The 22,563-nt window shown below is 38.6% G+C and overlaps 2 protein-coding genes and 1 non-coding gene across 8 annotated transcripts in view; 2 read left to right on the top strand and 1 right to left on the bottom strand.

The window, feature by feature from the left end:
• Positions 1-1,647: 1,647 nt before the first annotated feature.
• On the top strand, positions 1,648-11,687 carry LOC144665980 (uncharacterized). Of its 4 annotated transcripts, none has more exons than XM_078527312.1 (4): positions 1,648-2,180; positions 2,504-2,643; positions 9,749-10,705; positions 11,309-11,687. In XM_078527312.1, the coding sequence occupies exons 2-4, from the start codon at positions 2,583-2,585 to the stop codon at positions 11,521-11,523; spliced, it is 1,233 nt and encodes a 410-aa protein (XP_078383438.1). In that variant the 5' UTR covers positions 1,648-2,180; positions 2,504-2,582; the 3' UTR covers positions 11,524-11,687. The 4 variants fall into 4 exon arrangements, with proteins under 4 accessions (XP_078383438.1, XP_078383436.1, XP_078383437.1 ...); XM_078527310.1 differs by having other exon boundaries at positions 2,441-2,643; XM_078527311.1 differs by lacking the exon at positions 1,648-2,180 and having other exon boundaries at positions 2,205-2,643.
• Positions 11,688-13,675: 1,988 nt separating this feature from the next.
• On the bottom strand, positions 13,676-13,794 carry Trnal-caa (transfer RNA leucine (anticodon CAA)). The gene is made up of 2 exons: positions 13,757-13,794; positions 13,676-13,721 (listed from the first exon to the last, which is right to left on the bottom strand). It is a non-coding gene; the product is annotated as a tRNA-Leu (tRNA).
• An 85-nt stretch (positions 13,795-13,879) lies between these two features.
• LOC144666778 (uncharacterized) overlaps positions 13,880-22,563 on the top strand; it is a 15,817-nt gene continuing 7,133 nt past the window's right edge. Inside the window, exons 1-2 of one of the 3 annotated variants that reach the window (XM_078528168.1) lie at positions 13,880-13,902; positions 13,983-14,351. In XM_078528168.1, the coding sequence (XP_078384294.1) occupies positions 14,066-14,351 (286 nt within the window). In that variant the 5' untranslated portion in view covers positions 13,880-13,902; positions 13,983-14,065. Of the gene's footprint in view, positions 14,352-22,563 lie in introns of all 3 variants that reach the window. The other 2 variants (XM_078528169.1, XM_078528167.1) reach the window with 2 other exon arrangements.

The following is a 22,563-nucleotide window of genomic DNA, read 5'->3' as shown; positions in this document are numbered from 1 at the left end:
AAAACACATAACATAACTTTAAAAGGTCAAACGTTTCATTACAACTTTTGGCGTCATAACTCACACCCGAGGCCACGGAATCACGTAGAGAAATTACTAGCACTACAAGAACAATCTATAAACACGTGCATGAAGAAGGGTTGACAGATTCTTACGGCCGGCAAGGTACGATTTTCCTCGCCGTCACGCAATATGACATATGGCAGCAGCAATACCCCTTCTGGTGCCCAGTCTTCTTGGTACACTGTGTTGTGGTTTCGGTTCACTGTGTTGTGGTTACCCTGTCGTGGGTGTACGTCCCAAATATATATGAGGTGTCGCAAAAAGGATCTGGCACTAGCGTAAACACGCTTTGCTGACCAGAAGTATCGCGGCCACTGGGAATGACTCGGCCATTGAATTGCCCATGTTTTTTTTATTTTATTTTCGGTTTCAACACTAGTAACAGTTAGCTAGATTTGGGTAATTAAAAAAAAAACAAGAACTTCAAGCAGTTTAAAACCGGGCGGTTAATGTTGGACTACTTCTTTCAGCTCTTTGGCTTGAAAGACACGGCGCCGCTTTGTAAAAAAAAACTTTAGAAAAGCAGTCACTTGAGAAACACACAAGCCGTGTTTGCGTCAGTCACGGAGTGTGCGTGACATGAATTTTCTTTATCACGTCATCTCTTGCTCCTGGCCGGATAAATTTCTGCTTACGCATGCAGTAATTATTTTGTTCCGAATGTTGAATAAAATAAACCCAAACCAGTTGAATGGCATTAAAAAGAAGTCCATTTCACGTCAAAATAAATACTAGACTAAGGCCATCCCGTTGTATTTCTTCGTTTAGGCTTTAGCGTCGTCTGACGACTTAAGTCTGAGGCTTGCAAGAGTCACGGGGTTTGCGTGAACTGTAGCAGTGAGCGAAAATTCCCTTACTCGCGTCATCTCTTTCTTTAATAAACTTGCATCAACAAATTCCTGCCTGGGCTTGCAAATTTTTATATTGTTCCGAATCTCAAACAAACTACACTCAAACCACTTTAATGGCATAAATTGATTTCGGTTAAAATTAAAGAAGCTTTAAAATCAAGTTCTTGAAGTTTAACGGCTATTTCCCCAAAAAACACAGCTTTCAGAAGCATTTGGAAAGTCGCGTGATTCGAAGCACGTAAAATAGAGCATATCTAACTGCGAGATTGAGATTCGCAAGGTAATTCCCCTTTTCGTGATGACGTGTGTCCTGTGCCTTGACAAATTTTTGCTGGGTTTGCAATTTTCGTTTCGATTCCAAAAATTACTCAAAACACTTGCAAAACACACGAAAAATAATTCATATTTTCATTTAAAAATAGTTTGGACATATAACAATTAAACGAGCGATCGCCAGAAACATCAAAATTTGCGTGACCGTGATGCTTCATGCTCGCTTTGAGGAAACGATTACTTTACGAGAACACTGAATATTATTGACATATGAGCCACCATAAAGGCATGAAAAATGTGTCTTTTAGGGGTCAAAAAGGCCTGAGCCCGCCGCAGATTGGTCTCCTTAGCTTTTAGAGGTTTTTAACTTAAAATTTCCGACGAGTATCCCCGTCCTTTTTACTCTCGGATTATTAATATTGTTGGGTGCCAATGACGACAATGACTGCAACAGAATTTCAGACTCTGATTCTTTACATTGTGAGATGAATTGAACTAATTTTTCACCTGCAAAATAATCAAAACAAAACTGACAAAATACTGAAAATAACGGTTGTGTCCAGAAGCCCTAAGCAAAGAAAATCTAGCAAGGGATTATTGGCTTTGAGCAATGACAGGTAATCAAGTCACTTATAAACTCGGTGGACAGGTAATAAAATTACTTATCAACCCGAGGCCATTGTATACTGACAGGTATTGTCTGGGTACCGTTCCAGTGTCGCCGAACGGCTGTCACCTGTCAGTTGTGAAAGAAAATCTCGTGTCCTTCACTGCATTTATACGGTGACATTTCCACCGGAAACCAGAGACATATCGGCAAGATTCCTGAGTAATCCGAACCGTATTTGTGGAAAGGTGTTGGGCTCAAGTAGTTGGCGCTGTTGGTAAATTCATATGCCACTTTAATGCAAATTATATGGCCGCTTGTCGACGATATCGATAGCTCTTGTATTTTGTGATTTTTCTGGCGAGAACGCTAAGGGAGAAGCTAAGGTTAGTAACCATTTCCTGTTTACGTTTATTTACTGCTATTTAGAACAAAGCTTACAAACGTAAAGGAAGGATTTAAAATTTTCCCTGTGGAGTTTGTAGTGAGATGGCGTGCTTTGACAAGAATCGAGTAGTGTTATTAATGGTATTTCAACATGTTGATCATCTGTCGTGAACTCAAATCCTGCCGAAAAGCTCGTACTGATCTGACTGACGGATTACAAATAATTTTCCACTGATTGAGACGCTCTTCTTTCTTCTAGATTTGGTAAACGAGTCCCTGTATTTCCATACTATTATTTACTGAAGTTTTACACATGTCATAGCGATTCTTAGTGAAGACGTCAGTTACAACCGTCCCTTCCAATCGGTGATCAGCGTTGTCCATTAAAGGTTACCTGTTAAATGGCTTTCTTTTGTCCATCCGTGATGGGGAGGAAGCCCTCGAGCGCAGGACAATTTAAAGGTAGGAAGCTAAATGGTTTCTATTTCAATACAATATCCGTGATTTATTGTCGTCTTGTAACGACTCATTATTGATGTGGGAAGTCACTGAAGCTATATTACAACAAACACGACAAACAACTTTTCATACAGCAGGGGGTCGTGATCGAGCACATGCGTTTGTACAATTTTTACCTACCGCCGCGAATGGTTTGTACGAATATCGTACAAACCAGTTTGTTTCCGCAAAAGGAATTTATCCTTTTAATACGTTCACGTCGCTGGGGGAGTGGAATTATAAATAATAATTGAAGATTATTTTACAAATCATATAAAGTATAAAAGTGATCTTTGATATCGGACGTTAACAAGGTTTTAATCGTACAGCTTTGCTCAGCTTTGCTGAGCAAACATAGTAAGTTAAACTTTAGTGAAAGCCGCTTGCATGCTTCAGTTTCTTTGTTCTCGTTGTAAAGTTTACGTGAAGATCCCTGTAACAACTTCTCGATTAATCAGAGATATATTCATTTTTGTATGTTATGTGTTGGTACTAATAGCCTTGGGAGTACAAATACAAGCTAGACAGCTCAACGGCTAATATCATACACGTCTATACACACTTGGTTGGATTAAGTATTGGGAAACCGGTATCCAAAACAAAACAGTTTGTTTGCGACTCTTGAAATACAGATAAAGAAAAACGTTTATGACATTAGCTTGCTTTTTTGTCTGAAGTGCTCTTAAAAAAGTATATGCGACGTTTTCTTTTTGCCGAATAGCAACTTATCATCGCATGCATACTTATTCCGCAGATTCCTTGATGAATCCATTCTCCTCTGTTCTGACATACTTTTGTTCTCTTTTACTCAGAACGAGAAGAACGATATTAATATTCAAAGTTGCTTGCTCGATGATTAGATCAAAAATTTCAGCATTACACGACTTAGCTGACTGAGCCTTGGACTAATTACATGTATTGGGGTTGTTTTACAGCTATCTACATCAAACTTGATGAAAGTATTGCAAGTATGTCTAATACAGACTAGTTGACGCAATATTAGAAAGTCTTGTAAACTTGTTGAATCTTAACTCAAAACAATGTTTACTTTTTGCGCCAGTTTTCGGATTTTTGCATAATTTCGTTTCCGTTTCACGCAGACGTTTGGTAAAGATGTTTGCCCAGCCAGATAAATTCTTTAATCAAAGATAAGGATTTCATCTGACTTCTAGCTTTATAGTGTCAATAGGTCGTTTTGATGGAAAGATCTTTTAAATATAGCAAAGCAGATAGAATATGCGAAAGGTTTTTTTCGCGATTTACACAAGAAGAAGAAAAAAACATGTTAAAACAAACTGTGTCGTGATTCATTATGAGCTACTTGGTATGCGCGATAATGACAGCTTTCATGTTCCAATGAATGTATCGGAATATACTTGCATCGATTATTTTTAACTTCGGTCATTCCTGAAATTTCTGCTCGGCTTCCAAGAGGTCTAGAATACTCCTCATACAGCTAATCAATAATTTATTGACTTCAGCTGTCAAGCTCGAATAGTTTAGTTGGTATACAGATGTTAGCTGTGCCTCGTATTTTCTTGTGACGCATTTTATGGGAAAAAGTGAAATGTATAAGGCTCTATTAAATTAAATCTACCTATATATTTGGATTAGAAAATTGCATGTGTGTAAAGCTAAATTAACTCTGATACCCATAATGGAGGGAAATAGATGCTGGAAGCTTAAAATAAGGTTAAAACATGCCTCAGTATGATTTCTAGGCAAGAGAAAGAGACAATGACCGAGTCAGGCAAACAGCCTTGGGAACCGACACCATGTGTTGGGCCCAGAACACAAGTCTGGAATAATAAAGCTTATATCTTAAACTGTTGAAATATTTTCTCCAACTGAACATTCTGCGAAAACATTACACTCAATTATTTGTCTATATATTTGTTATATTAGGAGTGGCTGTCGCGAAATAACGCTCTCGTGAGAGTATTCAAAAGCTTTTAAAAAAATTAACTGATCGTGTGCGATTCCGACATGACTTTTTAACCTTACTCGAAAAGCACCTCATTTATGTCATTCAGGATTTCGTCGTTCTTGTGCCGGTTTTGCAGTCCGAATAATGAGCTTTGATTATTAGCAAATCACGCGCGATCTTGAACATATGTCTATTTTTTACAAGATAATGCTACTCAGAGGCGCAAAATCTTGATGTATAAAAAAAGTGAAGTATGCTGTATACGCCGGCGTGTTTTACAAGTTTATCGTCAAGACTTATCAGCTTTTAGTGTCGCTGTACCGTGCGGATAAAATCGTGCTTTTACTCATTTAGATCGGACCGACTTGAACTGTCCCACCCTGCTGCTAATGACATCACACAGCCTCGCGGAGTGGATGAACTTTTCGTTGACTTGTTAGCTTCTCGTGCAGAAATGTTGACTTTGTATCAAGTGTTAAATACTCCTCAAAAGAGCAATATCACGGTATTTCAAGTCATTTTTCTGATTTCTTTAAAACTGAAGGTAACCTCAAAATAATAGTTGTCTCACATAGACAATCAACAAAGGAGTAATAAAAACGTAATTTAACCAAGGACGGTTTTGACTGACGAAGACTAAAACGCATTACGATCGTCAAACTTGAAAAATTTTGCCCGTTCAGTTACGTGGCAAAGTGATCGAAACAAAGCCTGAGCCTTGAAGTGGGTGCGTCTCAGTTTCGTGCAAATTGTTCACTTGATTAAATAATTCCCTAGGCTTTCCGCTGCTAATCTCAGCTGAAACATTGATGTTTCCGCCTAAATAGCTTTTGATGTTGTCAAGCTTATCTGTAGTGGCGCCGCAGCAACAGTATTTATTATAGTAATTAGATAAACTGTTGACATTATCTTCAATTGTCATTTTTAAGATTTCTTTTGAGTTCATTTATAAATTTCAGCTGTATTTCTACTCACCTGGGGAAGAAATTATAAACCACGTTGTTTTGAATTTTCTAAAATGGTAAATAATATTACGATGTTTCCTTTGACTTCCTGATGTATTATCCTCGCCCATCCTCAACTAAGCTCCTGGGATGGTACATAATTAACTCACATCTCTACGAAAAGCCGTAAAAAAGTAAGTATAAAGAGAAAACGGAATTACTCCAGGTTTGTTACCAAAAAAAAGAAAATTGAATTAACTACAGTAATAACAGATTCTCGTGACTCTCATCAAAGCGCAGTGGTACTGATTGATGGCTCAGGCTTGTTACTTGTAATTTCATTATGCATTTATTTTGATGAAGATTTTTTTCATGGAGTCTTAACACTCGACTTTAGTTTAAATACGTGTATGCATACAACTGGTGCCTCATAGAAAAGACATTGTGGTTTAAGCAGCTGAAAGCTTTGCAGAGTACTCTACAGGTTTCTTTCCGGAGGGAGTTGCAAACCGGTTACCCCAGAAAACCCCTCACACGTGTTTCGTTGTGCTCTGTTTAGTAGCCTACATCATGACTGAGATCAACAGACGACTCGTTCTATAAGCAGGCGACGGTAGCTGTTAATGGGATACAATTATCAAAGATTAGTGCTTTACCGGTATGATAGTTATGTTGTTTTTGTTGCTTGTAAAATGGTAGGCTTGTGAAATCCTGTGTGAGAAGGAAATCCCTATAAAAGTTTGCTTTCTTTTTCATTTTCATTAAAGCCCGTAGAAGCACCTTAAAATAAGTCAGTCGGTGGTCTACGTACAGACTTTGGTATAAATTCACTGAGACCACTACCGAAACGCTGCTTGAACACTGCTTTAATTGATCCTTCAGCGTGATCAGTTTGGTTTAAATTAATTTAATCGGCGATCATTTTTTATTGTTTTTCAAAACATTCTCAGAAAACACAAAATTCTTGACGAATTTGCTAAAGCTCCGGTTTTCAAACAAACTGGACATCTCGTCCTCCGCTGGGGGGTGGGGGTGCGCAAGCAGGCAGGCAAACAGGTAGGCAGGTAGAAACAGAGAAAAGTCCCTGGGAACAAGGTAAGGGTTTCACAGTTCGTTTTTTGCTTGAAATCCCCTTTCTGCGCCCACCATTCGGCATTGATTCGGAGCCAGGCTAGCCTGTTTTATGAAGAAAAACGGTGTCTTTTAAAAATGCAAATGCTCTCAAATCCTGTCAATGTAACCTTGTCCCGTGTAGACTCCGTGTATGACAAATTAAAAATATGCCCCTCAGATATCTGCACACCAAAAATCCCCTGGTATAATGTTAACAGCAACATCATTTCATGGAAGTTTGAACGTGCTTCAAAGATATTCATCCAGTTGAGTAATGCAGTTGACGAAAGTAAGGGATTAAGAAAATGAATAGCAAGTAAGATCATTGTAATAAACATGTGACACTGAATTGTTCGGTTCTTTTCTTGTCGAAGAATTTGACCTCCTCTCATTGTTTTCTAAGGACGCAATGAGAACAAAAGTAGGAGGTGAAATAGTATGCGCGCTAATATTGGCTTTAAGTGCCTTTTAGCTTGGCAGAGAATTTGCATTTTTAGATAGAAAAATAACAAAGATGTTGTTTTTGTTTTAATGTGTATTCGTGTGTGTTCTTGTCTCTTGATCCTGACAAAGGATATTGAAATACAAAAGATTTCAAGATGTCATTTTATACCGGTCAAGTTTTTAGATACCCAATTAATGTAAAAGCACCTGCTTCAGTTTGCTTTTACGAAAAGGAAGTTTTTTATTATTATTTCTTTAATGAATTGATAACTACTTACGATGCTATTCAAACTCGACTGATACGTATCTTTTGCAAAGCTTTCAACACTCCGTATCGATTTCTTTGAAACTTATTGCTCTATAAAATATGAATACACTATAGTTTGAGCGCGAATTATCTTTCAGAAGCCCACAATACTCAGCAGACATCATGAATCACCTATTTAATAAGTCAAAAGCGTTTTCTGAAATGAGCCAATAGTGAGCGAGAGATTCTTTCCGCATGGTGTCAAACATCCGTGGTAACCATGGTAACCATCAAAGCCGTGAAGCACGAGAGACGTATAATTGTGTGCTAATGAGTTTCCCTCCCCCAGCGCCAAAGTCTATTTTGAATGACCCACAGCGCGCAGAGCGAACGGTCTCAGTCGAGTTTCCATTCAACGTTCGAGTTGACAAAATTTTAAATATGGACTTGGACGATTATGTACTGGATGACGGTAAGAAAAAACTTTGTTTCCTGAGCATCTTTTGTTGCAAAGTTCATCGATTCTATTGGAATAACTCCCTAGACTTTGACCTACTAGTAATATTCTTGAGGTAAACTCAAGGATGATAACCAAAACGGATTAACCGTTTTAGAAAAATAGAAATATATTTATTCAAGATTTCCTTTTGCTTCGTTCGGCATATCTATTATTCTATTATTCTGCATGGCTATAAATCATACACTGAACTTCCACGATCGCGAGAATAACTGACATAGGGCTTGAGTCGATCGAGCCTCGGGATAATATGCAAGTTTTATGAATTGCTTTAACAATTTCCCAAAGGAATCAAGAAAACAACAGAGCATTTCGCTTCATGTAAAGAACAGTAATAAAATGTTGTACATCACATTTAGACATTTCTTGGAACAGCTAACTACATCCGCAGAGTTTTTTTCGATTGAGTTTGTACTGAGTTTCTTCCTTCCGAGAGGTGATTATATACACGGAAAACCCATTGTTTTTTTTTTTCGATTCAATACAAAAAGTGTTAGTTTAATTTGCACACGCGAAATGTTTCCAACTCACGTAATTTTATAAATCGCATGTATTTGCTGTTTATCTATGTTAATTAAAGGAATAAAGTCCTTTTTCAAGCAAGCCCTTTAAAATTATTAAGCTTTCGTATGGCATGGCGTCAAAAATTAGCAGGTCGTTAATTTCGCAATATTATTCATTTATCGTATTCGCCTATTTTTCCTTACAAAAACATGTGTTAAGTCTGCGGAAAGCCAAGTGGATAGCTATTTATTTTAAATCATCAAAAAATCTTTCCAAATACAAGATGTATAATTGAATTGAATGTTCCAAATCTTTATGATGTCATCTGTGTACGTGCAAACATGGACTTACAAAATACGTCATACAACTCACAATTTATTCTTATTCAAATTTCATCGATTGAAGTAAAGCCTTCTGCTAGGAAATCACTTTCATCTGCTTATATTCATTGCACGTTTTCCTTCGAAAGAGACAATGACCTTTTATGCAGCCACATTTTTGACAAAAATTGCTTATAAAAGAAATGTTATTCTTTAATTTCCGCTTTTTTATTCCAAGCAATCCTGACACTATATTCACGTACTATACATGCAATTGCATTAATTACACGGTTTGAATTCTATCCGCGAACGTTTTCCATAGTTTTCCACGTAGTCAGAAAAATTATTTTTATTTGTAATTTATTTTTTATTCTTTCTCTCTTGTTACTTGAGTACTGCTATGGAAAATAATGAAGATATGTTCAGTGTTGAATCTCGAACTGAAGCTAGTGAGCATGAATTAGTGAAACGATAGGAAGTAATTTTTGGAGTCTATCGACTAACTCCTCTAAGTTGTTGTTCAGTTTTCTTAACTTTGATAACTCTGTTATGCTCCAGTCGGCGTGGATCCATTCAGAGCTTCATGTCGTGTATCCCTTTTGCATAAAAAACGACTGTTTTTTGCTCTTATCTATTCAGTCTGACTGTCTTTAATAGTTGCAACCTTTGGCCATAAGTGGGAAGCCATGACTGAAATGACGTCAACTGACTCTTTTTATGAGGACCTTTTTCATTAGAACTGGAACACTTAGGCTGAAATTTTCTAAAACTTTAACACGCTAAGAATATATCTTAGCTGAGAATTAGCTAAGAGCATTATTATTTTTATTTTTTTTTTCGCCGCATGCAGTTGTTTCGTCAAGTGACTGAAAAACGACTGGTCTCAGGGTGATGACACTTTTTAGTCGAAAACGTTTGGTTTTTTATTTTATCTTTCAACTTGTATATATTATAGCCTTTAAACTTTTTAAATATTTTATCCCCTTGGCGAACATTATGTTGAACTTTTTAATGAGTTTAAGGTGGTAACTAATTTCTGTAATTTGTCCGCAGTTTACACGATGAAAAAGGCAAAGAAAAGGAAACTACAAACATTAAAACCATTGTTACCCGGAGGCGGTGAAATAACGATGGATATTGACCAAGATGATGACAGCGATAGTGGAATAAGTCAAGTTTATAACCCGAGCATGCACAGCAGCTCTTTCTCACTTCCAGACATCGCAAAAACTGAACTAGCATCAAGGCTCGCGGCTGCATCACCTACACATCCAGCTCATATTAAGGCAAGGGTTTTATGGAAATACAACGCTGTTGAACGAACAGACTTACACGCAGAAAAGGGAGAAATAGTTCTGCTTCTTTACAGAGACAACAGTAAAGTTTATGCAGTGAATAACAAAGGGAAAAGAGGATTCATACCGTTTAATTATTGTACTGTGTTACGCAAAAATGATTTCGTTACAAACTGCTCTCGTGCTGAGAATACGCAAACTGCTAAATGGCCTGCAAATGTATATTTTCACGAGTTTCAAAAGGCCTCATCTCATCATTTACGTACTGCTACAAAAGGCTTTGATGGAAATGTTTGTACATCCTCTGTTCAACGAAGTCGGAGCGAAGAGGCACTCTACAGTCATAAATATCACAAATCAAGGACTCGGAAAATGTCGTCGTCACTCGAAGACTTGTCGGACGACAATCGAACCACTTCGATGGTGTCGGATCTTATTCATTGGGATCGAAAAGCACCAGAGACATTTAGACGTCGGCAGAAAGTTCAAGTGAGTCATTTTCGAAAGTTTGGAAATGAAGCTGTTATGGTTTTGTTTGATTTTCATGCTGCGGATGAGAATGACGTTGATGTTCAGAGGGGAGAAGTTGTTACCGTCCTCAATAGAGATGATCAAGAGTGGTGGTGGGTCATGAGAGATGACGGCCGGGAAGGATTTATTCCAAGTTCTTACGTGTCTATTGAGGCAATTCGAATATCTTCTGGTAGTTCTCCTGGTAAGTTGGTAAATGTAAGCTCGATTTCCGCCGCTCTCTCGAGTTCAGTCTTTCTTCGTCGCCACGGACGAGACCGTCTTTTTTGAAGGAGCGCGGGCTCATTTCCCGAACAGGGGCTGATAGTCGAGGCTATGGTAAATGTTGTGTCTTTATTTTTTAAGCAAGTAAGGTACAAAACTACTTTAGGTACAAACAGTACAGCTTACGACCTTTTGTGGCTAGAAGTAAGGTCTAGATTTCCATCATTGACTATAATTTTGGACTCTACTAGGGTATAGGCTTTTTCATTTCTAATCTCTCTTGATGAGAAGTTTGGACTAACTTCAGAGATTTTGAAACCCGGTGTTTTAAACTTTAGTCATTCTTTTAAGAAGCGAGTTCTCCCCCCGCCTCCTCCACAAACACACACACCACTACGCTCAAGGGAGACAACAAAACTATTCTATTCTATTCATAAAACAGTTTTACTGTTGCTTGATTGTCCTCCTTCCTTTTTTCAAGACAATAAATTATGTGAGCAATTGATAGACTAAAAATGATACCAATCGATCCTATGTGGAGTCCAGGACGCTTTGGTGACTCATTTTATTTCTGTCATTTCAGAAAGTACTCCAAGAAGCACAGATAGTTCAACTAGCAGTTCAGAAGGAAGCAATAATCAAGTGAGATTTCAGGATCCACTGTGCACTGTACACAGCTATGAAATTGAACAATCTGACTCAGACTCCACCGGATCAAACGAACCACTTGACACGGAGGACGACGGGGAGTCTGGGGAGTACATGTGTTTGGATTCCAAATGGAGCACGTGGTGTTGAAGCTCAGAGAACTGATTTGCATTGCATTGTCAATCCTGTGCAATTTGTCTACAGGTGTTTATAAAATCCATCACAACCCATCACGTACTTTGGCTAAGACTCATTTACTGAATTAATCCCCGTATGTAAAAAAAAATTGATTAATTAAAAAAATAGAAATACAGTTTTTTCATTATTTGCATGTCGTCATAGTTTTATCTTCATTTTTGTTCAACTTTTTTGGGGGAACCACAATTTTTGCACGTCGTTCGGTCCTCGTCACAACGAAAATTCCTATCTGTTTGGCGAGGAAGTGACGGTGCGGCCACATCCCTAACTGAGCCATTCGATACACTCCGGCTATAAGGTAGGGATCATAATTTATGTAGCGGGGCTGGCTATGATGATTGTTAATTTTTTCTCTTACTTTTTTGGGGGGTCCTTCTCCCCAGTTGTTTCTCGTGCCTCCCTAATTAGCACAAGGGAAGTGATCTAAGTACAGCCCGATCCCTAGAAATCCCGGGAGTTGGCGTTGATGCTGATGATGAACCCATTGACAGCTGGAGATTTTCAAAAAACACTTTTTGGACAGTTATGAGCAAAATAAGCTCCAACCTTCTCAAAACGCCACTTGCAACATGAAGGCATGCCTTTCTTTCCACTAGCAACACACCCATTCATTTTTGCTCGGGCATGCGCAAAAGTCAAAGTGCTTTATCACTTTAGATTTTTCGTTTTTTTCTTCTTTTCTTTTCGCTTTTCCTCTTTCTCCTTTTCTTATCGCAATCAACGTGAACTAAGTATCGTTGGAAAGATCTTTTCCTCCTGCAGATCTTGAGTACAAGTGATGCCTTTTTGGTCAAAGGTTGTGACGTCAGCAGCGGAACAAAGGCCAACACTCGTCACGGCCGGTACAGGTGTTAAAGCGTAAAAGAAATTTGTGATGACCTTGAATTTGCTGAAGGATTAGTACCTTGCCGGCAGGGCAGAGGGGGAGGGAGAAGGGGTTATAAATCATATCTAGGGAAGGACCATTAGAAAAGAGATGGGAGGGGTGGGGAAAAACAACAACAACAAAAAACAGGCAAGGGAAAATGCCAAGTAAAAAAAAATCATGCAAAGGGAGATAAGGTTAAAGCCAGGTCCTACTAAGCACTAAATATCCTGCCAATTTACACTTTATGAGTTCAGTTTTCTGACGAAATATAACGTGGAGAATGCTGAAAATAGCGTTTCTGAGCCTAGAGATTTTATGTGGGAGCATGCCCCCAGACCCACCAACACGGCTAGCGTCTCCAGCGCTTGCCAGTTTCATCAAAGCAAATCGTTCAGCCCGTCCTCCAAACCAGCAAAACCTTTTTTCTTTATATACGCCGATGGTGATAGAAAACTGTCTTTCAAGTCTTGCCTACTAGCTATAATATTTGTATAAAAACTTTACAACAACATTTGTAAGCCATTCGATGTAAAATTCTGTTAACAAGTGTAGAAGAAAACAATCAGTATAACATGAAACAACATATGGCATTTGATTTTAGCCATTTCTTACATTTTTTAATATAATAATCAACAATGTTTTTTTAAGTATTAAAACCATGAATAACATCAATTTTATCAAATGATCCACAAAAGAAGAAATGTAAAAAAATATAATTCGAGCAGAGGTCTTCACCCGCAAAAAAAATCCAGCTCAAGCAATGAGCTAGTCCAGTCCCTGAACTCTCTCTTTCCACGCGCCCTTTATAGGGGTTGAACCCAGGCCCCTGTACAGGATAACTTGCATGCGCATGCTCAGAACGAACCAATCAGAAGCGAGGAGAGTGGCGTCACTTGCGCGCTAAGTTAAAACTGGCTCGCTCAAATGCGCGCGAATAAATGCAAGAATTTTGGCCGTTAGCTTTTAGCATACACTGACTGCAAAGCTAGGCTTTTTAAAGTTATTCCGGTGATCCTGCTTTAGTACGTTGAAATGTTAATATAAATTATAATGCTGATTCTTCGAATTCCACGATTGCCTATAATCATCTGGACGATATTTTTCTTCAAAAGAGTAAAAATACTCAAACAGTAAAAAAGTCTTGGTAAGGATAAAATACTCAAAGAGGTAAAAAAAACCTCAGAGAAATAAAAAAAAAATAAAATAAAAATACTCAGAGAGGAAAAAGAAAGGATGTGTCAGAAGTGGGATTCGAACCCACGCCTCCATTCGGAGACCAGAACGCTCGCTCCCATGCATCATGGGAAGGAATTTCTCCTTGAGTCTGGCGCCTTAGACCGCTCGGCCATCCTGACAACCCTGAATGATGAGGATGATTTTTAGTTATTTGACCATTTATGACGTTAAATAAATATTCCTTCTCAGGAAAAATGTCATTTCGATAAAAACAAGCTTGTTAATTTGTAAGTTACTGGCTTATTGGTTTCTGGAATCATTCTTGAAGCTGAACTTTTTCTGAATCCATTCGCTTTCTCACATGCAGATTTCTCACATGATTTGCTCGCACGGAAAATACTGGAACCCAGTGTGTTTCGAGAATCAGCGAACAGAGCAAATTGAGGACAAATGCGAAGTCATTCGTCGCTGTACAAGCCGGGAAAAGCAGTAATCATCGCAAAATATTACAGTCCTGGCATATTTGAACAAGATTTGAGAAACTCTGTAAAATGTGCATCGATTGTGGTGGAGTGTAAAGAAAAACTTCCCCTGAAGTCTGTAGCACAAGTGAACTTTTATGTTGACCCCATCTTTGGAAATTTACTTTGGCGGCAAATCAACGGGACGTGTTGTTTTTGTATTCATTTCACTACATGGCTCTTCTGTCAGTGGAGAACGATTGAGGAAAGAACAGGTGAGACAAACTAACAATATTCTCTTGATCTCATCTTCTATGCAACATTAAATGCCCAAGGTATCGGTATCGAAATAATTGGAACTTATGAGTCAAGAGGATGAGTCTTCCAGTCACATGGTCATTGTCCTGATAAGGATGGGCTCGATTCCAAATATTAGATATTTGTACTTGACCTGGTCCAAGGCGGTGGTGCAATATCTGTTTATTGCCTGGTTCCTGTACATCTTTTTTCCAGGCCTTTACAGTATATTTCTGAGTAATCAATGGGTAATCAGTTGATTAGTCATTGATTACACAGGCGGCCCAAGCGCACTATGTGAATTATTCATAAAGTTTTAGCGAACGTGACCCTTGCCTTTGAGCGGTGTTGTGTTACAAAGATGCGATTTATAAGGGTTTGTATGGGAACTCAACGATTTTCTTTCAAAAAGAATAATATGTAATGTTTCGCTAATAAAATCGACTAACCTTATTGCCTTGTTGTATTTGTTGTTTGTCCGCTTCTCAGGCCATTTTGAAGCGTTTTCGGTGAGTTAGCGCTGGCTGGTGGTGTTCCACTATAAACGAAGTGAAGGCTGGAGACCTCTGAGCGAACCCTCGCCACGCGAAAGCTAATAAATTCTAAACAAGTCAACGCAAAATCCCCAAATTGCCACCATTTAGACCGCAGGTTAATGTTCTAACGGTACGATTCGCGCTAGCTTCCAAATTCCCTTGCACGGGCTCTCGAAGAGCTCCGTTTTGCATCGATTCTGCCCATCTTCACTTCGCCATTCTCCGAAATCCGAACGGCTGCGCTACAAGATTCAAACACTAAAGCTTAGCGACCGCGTCATAGCGACAAAATGACATTCGCCCGACGGGAGGGTCGCTACTTTTGCCGCTCGCAAAATGACACCGTCGGGGGAGCCGGTGTGTGTAATTCGAACTGAAACCACGCGCGTGACCTGTCATTTGAAACTGCACTTGAAACCGCAAAGGGTTTCAATTGATCTGACACTGATTTCAAAACCAGACAGCTCGTTTCCAACGGTTCAAACACTTATCAGAATTTTTTTTTTCGCAAACAATCAAGTCCGTTAGCCGTTGGATTTCAGTAGGATTTTTTTTATAGATAGATTCATAACAGTTCTTTTAAGAGCTACATTTCGTCTACTGTAGACCTGTATTTGTAATTACACGCGCCGGCTCCCCCGACGGTGTCATTTTGCGAGCGGCAAAAGTAGCGACCCTCCCGTCGGGCGAATGTCATTTTGTCGCTATGACGCGGTCGCTAAGCTTTAGTGTTTGAATCTCGTAGCGCAGCCGTTCGGATTTCGGAGAATGGCGAAGTGAAGATGGGCAGAATCGATGCAAAACGGAGCTCTTCGAGAGCCCGTGCAAGGGAATTTGGAAGCTAGCGCGAATCGTACCGTTAGAACATTAACCTGCGGTCTAAATGGTGGCAATTTGGGGATTTTGCGTTGACTTGTTTAGAATTTATTAGCTTTCGCGTGGCGAGGGTTTGCTCAGAGGTCTCCAGCCTTCACTTTGTTTATAGTGGAACACCACCAGCCAGCGCTAACTCACCGAAAACGCTTCAAAATGGCCTGAGAAGCGGACAAACAACAAAGAATACAACAAGGCAATAAGGTTAGTCGATTTTATTAGCGAAGCATTACATATTATTCTTTTTGAAAGAAAATCGTTGAGTTCCCATACAAACCCTTATAAATCGCATCTTTGTAACACGACACCGCTCAAAGGCAAGGGTCACGTTCACTAAAACTTTATGAATAATTCACATAGTGCGCTTGGGCCGCCTGTGTTGATTAGAGCAGTTTTCAATTGAGTGTCGTAAAACCAAAACCAAAGTAATCACTCTGGCCAATCACAAAGGGCGTAGAGCAACCCATTGTCCAATCAAAACTCGAAGCAATTACACGAAGCGCGGGAAAACTTGAGTGAGCAAGACACGATTGGTTTTGGTTTTACTTCTGATTGGTTGAGAAAGTGGCGCGAGATTTTTAAGCCAATCACTAAGCGTAGTAATGCAAAACCAAAGCAAACGCAATTTACTTTCGACACTCAAGTGAAAACCGCTCTATTGGCGATGATCAATGAGTAAGTGATGGCTAATCGAAGCCAAAAAATTTTGTGGCCTATCGATTACTCATCGATGACATCATTACTCATTGATGTAATTGATTACCTATTGATGTTATTGATAACTCATCGACTATTATACTGCACACAAAAGACACATTTCTTGCTTTCTTGTACCATTTTTTTGTTTGTGATTTTTTTATGTGTGTAAGACGTATCTTTCTTCGTAACTGGCATTCCTGCTGACAAAATTACGTTTTCATTAAAAGGTCAAATAACCTTTTGAGACGTGAAGTGCTTATCACAAAAACAGATGATTCTAAATTTTGCAATATTTCACTTAACCCAACTCTTTATTCACTTACAAAACAACTTAACACAAACCAACCAGTCTGAAAATGAAACTAACAAGTTCACTGATAAGAATCAACTATATAGATTTTGCTCAGTTGATGTTTGTCAGCAAAGTAAACCTGCTTTGGGGAAACAGCCAGCATACACTGTAAGCAGTTACATTACGCACCGGAATGAGACGATATTGATGACAGTTTTTTGGCTGGCATGGAGTGAGAAATTGAATTGCCCCGAAGGAGCATTAGTGAGACCCAGAGGAGGTAACTTCTAGGGGGGCCTGGGGGGTATATTCCCCTCAAAAAGTTTTAAAAAAGTAAGTTGTAGAGAAGCAATCTCCTTCATTATGGGCAAACATTTGTTGTTTGCTGAATGGCGTGGTTGCGTGAGATTAGGTCAAAAAGAGTGAGTCTCACGCCAAAGGCGTGAGACTTGGCATCTATGTAATGAATGAAATCAATGACTAACCAATGCAATCAATAACTAATCAATGCAATCGATGACTAATTGATAACCAAAAATTTTGTGGCCTTTCGATTAGTCATTGATTACTTATTGATCATCGGCAATAATCAATGACTAATCAACTGATTACCTATCGATTACCTATTGATTCCTCTTTGATTTCATTGATGTAATCGATTAGTTATGCCTGGTCATTTCGGTGATGTATCCGAGGCGAATGGCTCATACCACGTGACCCGAAACAGGTTTACCACGTTGAAAATAGAGGCCTAAGAACTAGGCAAATCTGTTTACAGATCATCTGGTAATGTTATATTCTGACAAGCAAACTGAAGGTCACCTGGGCAAACTTGCAAAAGTACATGAAATGCTCATGTGTTTAAAGGTCAAATGCAACTCATTTTGACTTTAAATGAAAGGAAATACTGTGAATAATCATAATCTGAAGTTTTAAACGATTTGGTTAAAATGTCGCTGAGATATTCGATGTTAAAGACAGCCCTTTATCTTCGCTTCACAAGTGGAACGGTTCGGAAAAGCTTCGGAAAATTGTCGGAAATGGATTTTGTGAGGTCACATGTGGCGAGCTTCGACGCGCGAAGATGCAGCAAAGTGCTGTTGTCTCTACCAGGTCTGGTGCACCTTTTGGCATTTAAAATTCCGATAAAGCCGGATGACCATTCGAAATATCTTTTTAAAGACGAGGAGCGATGCAAGAAAGGGTTGAGATTGACGAAAAAGAGAGGATGTGTATGCACGCTGGCTTTGCTCAGCAAATACAATATCATCCGACATGTTTTTCTCAGAAAGCTTCCACCAGAATCTTGCACTTTGGTCCGTGTTCCAGCCCTAGAAACTTCGAATGAGACCTGGCGCTTCTCCTCTTATTACCAACTTGGAAAGAAAGCCGTTAATCCAGGACTAATGCGAAAGCGTTTGCGACGAAATGCAGAATTAGAAGGTAAAGTCGCTAATAAACTTACCCATTGTCTGGGAACCCCAAAGTTGTACTTTTTTGTATTATATTAACTTAGATTCACACACTACTTTCTTAACCTGACCCTAGTCGCTTCATAAACTTCTACCAAAACTATAACTTTACTGTTTGCGTGAAATATTGTGAATCGCGAGGCTGGTATTAAAAATATAATTTTATTACAGGAAGGAACTTTGCATGAATTTACTAATTAAGTTACAAACAGACTTTTTATGTTTTTGTTTCTTTTTACTTAAAAATTATATTCCCTATATTGCTTCGATCGTCTAAAAAGCTAAATTATACATGCAGACATTGAAGGAAAATAATGCTTTTAATTTACAGTATTGTGTACAATGAAACACTCTTTTCAATGTTTGTTTATATTTGAAATTATTATGAAAGCTAAATATAACAACGAAAATACCCCCGACTGAACATTGTTGGTGCCCAAGAAAAGGTTTATATTTTTCATGTAAACTACATGTATATGATGAGTTTGTTCACTTGTAAAGGCCAATTTACCTGATTCATTTGTTGTTCAGATCTGCATTAACCCCATTTCAGTCCAGTACAATGACTGTTGCATTGCATAGCACTCATTGTAAGTCAAGTATAAGTCAAGTGAACTACTGGCTCAGGAGAATCTACAACCAGATTGTAGGTGTGTCATGACAATTTATTTCTGAAATTAACTCTTCATAATTTTGTCTGCCCCAAATCTGTTGACCTTTTACAAATTCCTCAGTAACAGTTTTAGGCATACTCCCTTTCAAAATCTATATGGGTATTTTTGGTGCCCAAGACCCCCTCCCCACTTGCTGGGGGTACTCCCATACTCCCATAGACTTTCCAAAAGTTGTTTGCTTCTCGATTCTGGCTTGGTGGTAGTAGACCTCGGTACGAACCCGGTGCGGAGCTCTCGCTCTCCGCTCTTGAGCTCTCGGGCTTCGCGCTCTGTGAGCTCGACTTGTAAGCAAGCCTAATACTCCCATATATGAGCTTGATAGGAAATTGCATGTGTGCTGCTGTGTGTTTTTCAAGCAGATGAGTTTAAGGGCCCATTACAGTATCTTTTGGGGCCGTTGCTAGGGAGATTTCAATTGGCTGTAACTTGATATATCTTTGCTTTTATTTAACCAAATTTAGACTGGAGTTTTAGAGTGCGACTGCAAGTCAGTTGATGACGTCATCGGTGCACGTCTAATGTCACGTGACCCAGAACAAAAAACTGAGTTTTACGCAAGAAACTTACGGTCTCATTCATAGTTTGTAGTATTATGTCAATCAGTACGTTTATCTTAAAAAATGTAAGCATGCGTTTTCCTTTAGCACAAAAACTTGAAAAATAAGTAAAGAAAATGTGTTCTTTTGACCACGTTTTTGAACACAACTTTAATGTTGTTTTGATTTTCCGAAAACGCATGCTTACGTTTAAAGAAAAATGTATTTTCTTTCGATTTACTGCAAAAAACAGAAGGTACGTTTTTTTCCTTCCGAGAAAAACTCGCATTTTCGTCCGTACCGGAAGTAAAATTATACGGTGAATGATTGGTTGAAATCACGGTAATTGACACTCCTGCACTAAGTTGGCTTTCCCCCCGCTCACGTACGCTTCAAAAATATAATTTTTCGACACGGCAAACTTTACTTCTTGCTTGTATTCGGACAGCTTTAACAACGTTTACTGTCGCTCAACTAACATGTAGAGGCTATGACAAATGTAAACAAAGGCGGTCGTAAGTATTAAAAAGAGTTTAGTGTGAGTTTCTTTATTTTCGGCTTGTAATTTGCGAATTAGCGTAAACGGCGTAATCATGTTTTGTCAAGGAGGCTACAATTCATAGTTCGGTTGAATAAATAGTTAACGTTTGTAAGCTGAAATGTTTTTATACAGGTGTTTTATATAGTTTAGTTTTCGCAGTTTTGTACCTTACTGAATTTGTCCTGTGGTTAGACTGCTGTACGGATCATAATCAGCAGTTTCTGCAAGCAATTTACGGCAGATAAATCGAGTTCATTCCTATATTTCTGCGGTAACTGCGCAAAAATTATCTTACCTTCGTTTCGCGAACGAAATGAATCGCTGTTTTTTTTTCTGAGCTTCGTTTAGTTTTAGTGACAGTGCTTTAATTTTTGCCAGTAGCTTTCACAGATTTCTTCAGTGAGTTGAAGGGGAAACTGATGAAAATACGGTAGCGCCGCACATTCGCATGTTTTCTAATGCATCGGCGGCCACTTTTAAAAATATTTCGGCGGTTTCGGATACTTGCTTCAGACTTCGTATATGTTTTGCAATCATTTAGTATGACAAACTTTTTTTATTTCAATTTACCCAGTTTGCTTTTACTGCAGAACAAATTTCCGTGATTGGAATATGATTCTAACCGAAAGGGAACTAAACTCGCGTAAAATTTTGCCGCTAAGCTGAATCACGGACACGAATGCGAGAAAACCGGAAATAAAATTGCACTTGCGTGGCAACCGCGTAGCTTGGCAACGAGATACTGTAATGGGCCCTTAAGATGGAATAGTGATACAATAGTTTGGGGTAGGGTAGGGATTTTCAGTGTGTAGTCTAGCATACTACGATAGGGTACTGCAAAATAAGCTGAAAATGGTCTGGGATAGGGTACGGTTACAGAGTTACACCAGCACACCCCTACTCAAAAATATAAAGAGTACCCCCCCCCCCCTTTCCTCAAGGTGAAAGAGTATTGTTTTTAGCCATTCTGAAATTGGGTATTTTTAAGATAATTTATCAATTTCTTTGTAAACTTGGAAATAGTTTTTTGAAGCACCTACCGTTTGTATTCATACTGTTGTATTCATCCCTTGGTCTGAGATAAGGTGATAAATTACAAGCAGTGCATGCAGAGGCTATAATGTCTCCTTTGGGGGTCTTGGAAAATCACTGCACTTAGTTTGTTTGTCATCTAGCTTCTTTTCATTTAGCTCGTTTTTAAACTATAAGCGCTTAAAGTGAAAATTAAGGGTAATTTTTGATAGATTTTACTGTTGCTATGGTTACCAGTGACAAACTAAAAATGACCACAACTTGTTCGGCAATGATGGTACATTTGTTTGATAAAATAATTGCAGCATTAACTGACAATTAGTACTGACCCATCATAGTAATAGGCTGGAAAGTACTAGAAACTGTTATCAGCTTCTTACACATGCATTCAGTGAACTTGCATAGCCATCTCTCTGCATCCATTTGTTAACACTGTCTTTCGGCATTGTCTTAAATTGTGCTGTTTTAAGTGACGGATACTGGTGTTGGTTTCATGCAAATGAGCGTACAAAATCAGAAGGTCATGCTAGTGGGCTGTGATTGCTTGATTTGGATCTGTGTTGTTTGTACATGTTACCATGTCCAAAGATGGATGTTGACAAAGGGGCTATGCATTGATGTCCGACCCCATCCAACCATAACAAAAGAACATATTACCCGTTAATAGTACCAATAAATGTACAAAACAAAGAAGCTGACATAAAATGACAAATTGCATGAACAACTTTATATAAAAATAAATAAACCTTTATTTAGATATGGAGAGAATTAAAGCTAGAAGCTTGTGGGGCAGTGTATAATTTCCAAATCGAATGGAATTTGGAAGTGTTGATTTTTGTGGAGGGGAAAAACTGGAGAACCCAGAGAAGAACCCTCAGAGTAAGGCCGAGAACGAACAACAAACTCGACCCACATATGATGCCAAATCAGGAAATCGAACTCGGGCCAATTGGTGGGAGGCAAGGACTCTCACCACTTGCCATCCCTGCTTCCTAGCATAATTATTTTATAATAATGCAGCTTTGACAAAATCTCATGATAATTTGTACATACAAGGATGTGTAAGCAAGGACATTGAAACACAAAACAAGGTGTAAATTTTCCCTGCTACATGTCCCAGTGTCAGGTCCTGTGTCAGCACACAAGTTAGATCTTAAAACCTGGGTCTTAAGAAATGCAAGTTGCCATAAATTACTGTTGAAATTGTTATCTTCGACCTACACCCCATCTACTTAAGACAATTCCCTTTTCAGAGAATCATCAGTAAAATCAACTGAAAAATATAAGGGCCAGATTACAAGATAATCACCTGGGTTAATAATTCGGCAAATAAAGAGCAATATTATTACCAGGCATAATTCTGATTGAAGCTAAAAGGCCACGCAGTCACGGTATTTAATTTCAATCTTTGAAAATAAATTATTTGGCTGAGGGGAATGAGTTTAAAGCTTCTAAAGGTTTAATTGATTCTTCAAGGTGTGTTATTTTAGAGAACACACTCAGCTCAGCTCGGGCAATGCTACAAAACAGTGTAC

This window comes from Oculina patagonica, chromosome 9, assembly GCF_052425735.1.
Source record: "Oculina patagonica isolate OP01 chromosome 9, crgOcupat, whole genome shotgun sequence".
In the NCBI taxonomy this organism is placed as follows: Eukaryota; Metazoa; Cnidaria; class Anthozoa; order Scleractinia; family Oculinidae; genus Oculina; species Oculina patagonica.
This window is presented reverse-complemented; position numbering and strand designations above follow the sequence as displayed.

Bases quoted from the DNA above. Each gene is read 5' to 3' on its own strand.
- LOC144665980 (XM_078527309.1), top strand. From the start codon at position 7,610: ATGGTGTCAAACATCCGTGGTAACCATGGTAACCATCAAAGCCGTGAA. The intron at 7,827-9,748 runs GTAAGAAAAAAC...ATTTGTCCGCAG, and splicing joins CGATTATGTACTGGATGACG to TTTACACGATGAAAAAGGCA. The intron at 10,706-11,308 runs GTAAGTTGGTAA...CTGTCATTTCAG, and splicing joins ATCTTCTGGTAGTTCTCCTG to AAAGTACTCCAAGAAGCACA.